This window comes from Geospiza fortis, unplaced genomic scaffold (genome assembly GCF_000277835.1).
Source record: "Geospiza fortis unplaced genomic scaffold, GeoFor_1.0 scaffold221, whole genome shotgun sequence".
NCBI lineage: Eukaryota > Metazoa > Chordata > Aves > Passeriformes > Thraupidae > Geospiza > Geospiza fortis.
In genome coordinates this window covers 1,872,034-1,879,239 of record NW_005054395.1, presented here as the reverse complement: position 1 = coordinate 1,879,239, position 7,206 = coordinate 1,872,034, and the positions used below count along the sequence as shown (strand labels likewise).

At 40.5% G+C, this 7,206-nt stretch overlaps 1 protein-coding gene across 1 annotated transcript in view; it reads left to right on the top strand.

Annotated features, from left to right (window-relative positions):
• Positions 1 to 5,553, top strand: part of UTP6 (UTP6 small subunit processome component) — a 10,887-nt gene extending 5,334 nt beyond the window's left edge. The window contains exons 11-19 of the mRNA XM_005425737.3: positions 470 to 651; positions 1,266 to 1,345; positions 2,064 to 2,141; positions 2,287 to 2,466; positions 3,294 to 3,374; positions 4,103 to 4,212; positions 4,304 to 4,370; positions 4,657 to 4,729; positions 5,284 to 5,553. Of these exons, the coding sequence (XP_005425794.1) occupies positions 470 to 651; positions 1,266 to 1,345; positions 2,064 to 2,141; positions 2,287 to 2,466; positions 3,294 to 3,374; positions 4,103 to 4,212; positions 4,304 to 4,370; positions 4,657 to 4,729; positions 5,284 to 5,441 (1,009 nt within the window). The 3' untranslated portion in view covers positions 5,442 to 5,553. The remainder of the gene's footprint in view (positions 1 to 469; positions 652 to 1,265; positions 1,346 to 2,063; positions 2,142 to 2,286; positions 2,467 to 3,293; positions 3,375 to 4,102; positions 4,213 to 4,303; positions 4,371 to 4,656; positions 4,730 to 5,283) is intronic.
• The last annotated feature ends 1,653 nt before the right edge of the window (positions 5,554 to 7,206 follow it).

The following is a 7,206-nucleotide window of genomic DNA, read 5'->3' as shown; positions in this document are numbered from 1 at the left end:
GCTTATGTGAAGTCCCTGAAGAAAAACAAAAGTATGATCTTTAGAAGAGGATATCTAATTTCAGAAAGGGCTTTAAAAAGCTGCTAGGAAAATCTAGGTAATATACAGTTGTCACTGAATAATTAATGCACTCAGTTTCTGTAAATTCATTGCAGGAACTGTGGATTTTCCTACTGTGCTTTGGTGGGATTTTTGCATCTTTTGTTTCTCTGGTTGTTCCTCTCAAAAGAAAGATCTCTCTTGACAGCTCCCTGTCTGTTTCATGTTATTTCTGAAGAATATCCATATTAAACAATATTTTTAAAAGCTAATATTTTGTCTTTCTCTTGTGGAAAGGAAAAATATTTTTCTTCTGGCATTTGGTTACTTAGCAATTAACTACATTTCTATAGCAGTATAACAACCCTCTTAAGCATGCCTGCAGGTAAGGACTGGTGTCTGTGGGCTGTTACAAGCATGTTGTGTTCAGTTTGCAGGCCAGGTACGCTGATGATCCCCTGACATGGGACTACATGGCCCGCCGGGAGCTGGAGCTGGGCTCCCTGCAGCCCACAGGGCACTCCACGAAGCAGAAGAAGGTCTCAGAAATGGCCCAGAGAGAGGAACGGTGCTGTGCAGTCTTTGATGAAGCTGTGGGAGCAGTCCCAACAGGTGAAATGTTCTGCCTGCATTTTGACATTTGCTTCTGGTACTTGAGCAGCCTGTAAAAGCCTTGAAGGTGATGGCAGGCTCTACCATACCTAAGAGAAGGCAAGCAGTTCTTAGATGCTACCTCTTGGGATCTATTTTATGTATTATTTGGGTTATTTTCCAATGTATTTATGCTCTTGGAGGAGCTGCTTAACCAAAAATGTGTGTGCTGCTGGTCAGCTGTAAGAAATGGTTTTGAGTCGCCAGGGGAGTGGATATCCAGCTTCAGCCTCTGGTATTGTTCTTGTGAAGGAGTCAAGGGACGTTTTGTGGAGTGGTCTCAAACTTGCTGCTGTACAGCCTTTAAAGCTATAGAGTAGTTTGGGTTGGAAGGGATCTTTAAAAGTCTCAGCTGAACTAAGAGCTTGATGCTCTTTACCAAGAGTTACTGCCTGCAGCTTGGACTGGGGAGTAATTTTAAACTGTAATGTTATAAATCTAGGGCCTTTCTTGTAATACAACATTTTAAAATAAAGTTGGCATTAACACTGTATCACATTTTATTCTTAAAGACAAATATTTGTTGTTATTCTTGTGATTCTGTGAAGTGTGATATTATGCCTTTGCTTCTTCAGAGGACATGTGGAAATGCTACATCACTTTTTGCTTAGAGAGGTATAACAGAAAAACCAACAGTGAAGAATTAAAGCAAAAGGTAAATTTTATTAGGAAATAATTCTAACAAATCATCCCTATTTTTATTGACTTTTGTAATAGCTCAGACAAAAAGCAAACATATTTGGACATTTTATCAAAAATACTTACCTGTGGCCATCATTAAAAATAACTTAATCTCCATCTGGGAGGATCACTTTTACTGCCAGGCTTACAGGTGGCCTGCCTGGACATGATTAACCTGGACCTGATTAATCAGCCTTGTCTGTAAAGTACAGTGACCTCTTTGGATAAAAGCTAAGACTACAGACTTATTAATTATGGAATTGTGAAATGATTTGGGTTGAAAGGGATCCTAAAAATTCACTGACAGGTCCTTCAAGAAGAGGATGAATTAAAATGACTCTTGCAAGTAAATCTGAGCAAAGTTTGGTGCTGGCACATGGGTAATTTAATTATGCATCTCTGCTTAGGTATGACTCAGTGAATTAATTAATTCTCCTGTACAACTTGGGTCCCTAATATTACACTAAAAGAACAATGCAATGTTGTTCTTTGCTCCTTAAGGAAGAGAAGTAAATGCTCAGATTTCCACTTTGTCTTGGAATGTTTGCAGGTACCTAGAGCATTAGACACATAATGTGTAATTAGATTTTCACTGACATGATACATAATCCAGTGGGCTTCTTGGAATGCTGGAATCTGGTATATATAGGAATAATGCTTATTTTCTTTTTATTCTTCTCTATTGGTTCTAGAGGCTGGAGAGGACATTGAGTGTGTTCAGCAAAGCCCATGAGTCCAATTTGCTGTCAGAAGCTCTCTACAAGCAGTGGGTAAGAACTGACACAGAACAAACAGATTCTGAGGCTTTTCTGCATTATTTGTGTGCCTGCCTTTGCCATTTTGAGTAGACACAAAGATGAGGAATACTGGTTCAAAGCCCTGCTTTTTAACAAAGCTGTATCTGCTGGGTTTTAGCTGCAGCTCTTACTGGACTCCAGCCTCTCTGAGAAGGCTGTGGAGGTGGCAGAAGCTGCAACCAGGCACTTCAGCCAGTCCGTGGAAACGTGGCAGATGAGGCTGCAGGTGCTGATCCAGCTGAAGAGGGATGATGTGACCCAGTGTTTTGAAGAAGCCATTAAACATGTGAAATCTAAGGTCTGTGGTGGTTTACTGGACTTGCATGCATTAGTCTTGGGCCAGAGACCTCTGATGATTGGTTGTTTTGTGTTGTTTTTTTTTTTGTGTGTGTTTTTTTTTTTGTTTGTTTTTGTTTTGTTTTGTTGGTTTTTTTTTGCTTTGTTGTTGTTGGTTTGGCTTTTTTGTGGGTTTTTTTTCCCAGTTGGTTTGGTTTTTTGTTTGTTGTTGTTTTTGTTTTGTTTACAAGGCCCCTAATAATTTTTAAGGTCAGAAATAAGAACGTGACATTTCACATGCAAATTGCATTCTCAAGTATTAGGGAAATGTCAATTAACTTAAAATTCACATGTTTAAAATCTGAATGCTTACAGTTGACATTTTACATATTGTTCTAGCAGTGAGCTGGTGTTTGTGTCTTAATGGAAAAATGTGTTTCCCTTTCTTCACTGTCTCATACACCTGTGTGGTATTTCAAGCCTTGAATTAGCTGTGTGCTCTCCTGCTCCTTCCATTTCAAACCCTGAGCACAACGAGTGAGGGAACAGAAAGGTTTCTTTCCTTTTTGTTCTTGGAAGTCACCTCTGTGTACTGCAGTGCACAGTGGTGCAGAACTTCGTTCTCATCCCTGGCAACACAGCTGTCCAGCTAAGGATGATTTATCCTGTAAGTGAGGAGGGAAATGAGAAGTGGTTTCAGTGTGCAGTTCAAAGTTGTCTTTCCAAGAGCTGTGTCCAAAGGGTATTTTTTATGGCAGGTAATACAGAACCTGATGGCTGTGTTGCTGTCTGTTTCTGTAAATCAGAGTCACTGTATTTCAGCCATTTGATTATTTGCTGACCTTTTAGGGCACTTTGCCATTGTGGACCCTCTGGGTGGAATGGAGTGAGGGCACAAACAGCAAGGAGGACACAGAAGCTCTCTACCAGGTACTTGGCTAATCAAAATCTACTTTTATGTCTGTGTCAATAAAATGGAACATGTGTGGATTGAACATGCAACAAATGCTGTATACTGAAGTTCATTCATGGATGTGTAGCTGTCAAAGAATTTCAAGCCAAACTATGTGCATTAAAAAAACCAGTCGGACATAGATTTATAGGCACAAATGTCATTCCCATGTTCTAAGGTATATGGATGTTTGTAAGCACAAACATGCCCCCCAATGATGGACTCCTCCTTTGTGGTCTAGAATATTTGCTCTGTTTTCAGATACTTGTCTGAGCATGGAAAAGAGAATTTTTTAATTTGTGTGAAAACATCAGTCTTTTTACAGAAAAGTCAAGACCAGAATGAGGACTTCAATCTCACTATGGATTTCCTCAGTAGTGTAGGGCAAAACATTTTCTCTTTTCCTGGCATGTTGGGTTGTGGTTTTTTCCTCTCCAATTTACCACATAAAACAGATATTTCAGGTGGGAGCTTGACTTCAGCTGTTTGTAGAGTATTGTGAAACCCTGTGCAATGAAGGGGTTTAAGGAAATGCCAGTTCCAGCTATAAAGAATACTGGAGGAGAAATGTGTTTTAGACTTAGGAGATCTCCTTTGGGTCAGATGTCTAACTAGGGAGAAGCATTTATTGAGTCATTTAATTGTAGGTTATGTGATAGTTTTATTTTTTGTTTATTTTGGGTTTTTTTTCCCTTTAAACTTGCAGAGATCCTTACATGCCACAACACCTGCTGAATCTGTGACTATGAAGGAAATGTATCTTGACTGGACCTACAGAAGTAGTGGTTATAAGAAAGTTAAAAGACTCTTTACCAGGTAAAAAAAACCCAAAAACAACCTTCAAACCTGATTATTCTAGGGTATATGTTAAAAGTCCTTAAGTCTAAAGTCACTTATTTTATTTCAGCCTGTGTGAAAATCGTCCATTTTCACTTGACTTCTTCAGGAAGATGATCCAAATAGAAAAGGAGCAAGTAAGTTGTTGACTATCCAATTAATGTTTTGAATTTGTGTAAAATACAGCTCTAACTTGGGATTTAAATAGGAAGCAGAGTAGTGGTGTTAGTCTGTGATCAGTTCATGTTTGTCCTCTGCAGTTGATTCACTGGATGTGATACAAACCCAAGTTCCATGGTAACTAATCTTCAGCAGTGTGTGTGTGTGTAATTGCCATGACTCTCTTCCTTTGTCAGAATCTAATCATGCTGCAGATTCACTTCTGTACAAAATAAGTGGCCTTTTAATACCTTCCTTTTTTAGGAATCCTGCAAAATGCTTCATCTGAGAGAATACTATGAACGTGCCTTGAGGGAGTTTGGTTCAACAAATACTGGTAAGGAGGATTCTGTTTTTTATTATTTATTCATTCATTCACTGCTGCCTCTTTTATTTCCATCCATTTTAAAAGGTATCTGTTTGTTCTGCCCTTGTGCTTGCTGTCATGCAGAGTGGAGCTTATTTCTTCTGTGCCATCAAAAGCAAGACACTGCACAGACCCTCCACTGTCAGCCCAGGGTCATTGGCACTGGGATGGCTTCAGCACAATTAGGAGCAAATCACTGGCTGGCATAAGAGATGCGTCACTTTTAATTTGGATTTATGAACAGTATGGAGCTATATATTTATAATCAAGATTTCTGCAATATTTATTTGAAGAAAGTCCACAGCTCAATTATTTTTGTGTTATTTCTACAGACATTACTGTTCCAGTTGGGAATAGAACCCAGGGTGCTCCTCAAGATGCAAAGGAGATTTTAGTTTCACAAAGTAAACCCTACTGCATTAATATTAAAGACACTTAGAAAAAGAGTTTCTAGTTAGGCTTGCTATGTTTGTTAAGTAATATCTAGCTGAAATCTAACCAGAGCTTTCATTTTTCTTTTAAAGACCTTTGGCTGGATTACATCAAGGAGGAGCTAAGTCATCCCCAAGGCAAACCAGAAAACTGTGGGAGCATTCACTGGCGAGCTATGAAGATGTTGCAGGGAGACCTGGTGGAAGATTTTGTTTCTAAATACACTTTATTGCAAACTGGACATTTATGAAAAACTATACATAGTTATAACATGACTGTGCATTTTCAAACTTCCTTGTACAAAGGTAAATATGTTCCTGGACTTTATTAAAGTTTACCTTTACATTTTATATGACAAAAAAGAATCATCTCTGTGGCAGTCATTTCTAATGTTGATTCTGCCAGGGGCAGGTTCAAGTGCACAGTCAGAGGAAGCAAACCTCTGAGGGTGTTTTCATCAAGACTTCTGAGAGCAAACTCTTGATCTTGCTTAAACATTCAGATAGTTCTAGTGCATCAGTTTTTACACTCTGGAAAGCTTATATTACAGCACCTAAATGCAAAAAACCCAAACCAAACCCAGTGGAAACTACACCTGTGGGTCATCTTTTTATCTTATGAAGTTGAATCGTGAAAAGTGAAACACTTTTCATTAGGTAGTCAGAAATCAGTAAAATTACAGTATTTATTGCTTCCTAGCCTTGAAATAATCTGTAATCCTCATGACAAAAAGAGAAACAGCTTCTGCAGCTACCTTGTATTGGTGTTTGCATCCTGAGAGTGATGAAGGGTACAGGGGAGCTGAGATCTCTTAGCAATGTCCTTGAGGTGAGAGTGCAAACCTCTGATCTACACTTCAACTTTCTGTCCACCATGCCTACAAAAAACATGTAATTTTTTTTGAAAGAGTGCTGTCCTTGGCTGTTTACAGAGCCACAAACCTGAGCAATCAACATAAATGCTATCCTTGGACCAACAGAGAAATGAAGGGAAAGTACAAGAACAGGAAGCAAGTGTTCTTTTGTGCAGTTTCCTGGTGACTGAATGGTGACATAATGACAATACAGGGAAATATTTATTCATTTTGCACTCAAGTAGAAATTGCAGCTCCTCTCAAGCACTGAATTCCAGTAACTTAACTAGCTGGGAATAAAGTTTGGAGCAGCAGTCTGGTAAGATTCCTCCTTCTGTGACCCGATCTGAAGTACATCCTGCTTTTGTGTTTCCCAAACTTTTAGCCAGGCCATCTCCTCTGCCACCTCATTGTCTGGCATTGAGATTTCCTTATTGATAATCTCTTATTGAGATTACTGAGATTTCCTTACTGATAATCTCTTATACCCTCCCTGCCCCTTATGCTGTTACTTCCTCCTGTGAACCACTTCTTGCTTCATCAGTTGCTCAACTAAAAGTTTTTAAGTGCAAAGTTTGGAGTTTTTAAAGTCCCAACAAAGCTGGTAACTCCATCATTTCAGAAAGTGGGCCCTTTTCCATCAGCTGTTCTGGTTCCTCGCAGAACTTTGCCATTCTCTCCAGGGAAACGCATTCCCTGCAAGCGCATGTGCTTGACACCTGCACAGCTGTTCAGCCAAGGTGCTTCCTGTCTCCATGTTCTGAGCATGCTGCTACCACGAGGCCGGAAGGAAATTGTTATCTTTCGGCAAGGGGAAAACTCCACCCAGCCATGAGAGGTATTGATACTTTATTTACAACTTCATGAGTGAAAAGGTGCTTGCTCAGAGCTCTCCTGCCTGCATTTGTCTCGATTACGCGGTGGTGTTGGGTCATGGTTGCACTTGGTGATCTCGGAGGTCTTTCCAGCTGAATTGCGTCTGTGATTCCGAAGCTGTGCACGGTGGGCTCCGCAGCCAGGGCGCTCTGGGCGGTGGCGGCGTTGCGGGCACCGAGGCCGGATCGGGAGCAGTCGCACCGTCCCTGCGGACCTCATCCCGGAGCCGCTCCCTGTCCCGCGGGCACAGCCGCGGGCCCGCCCCGCTGACAGTGGCCCGGGGCGG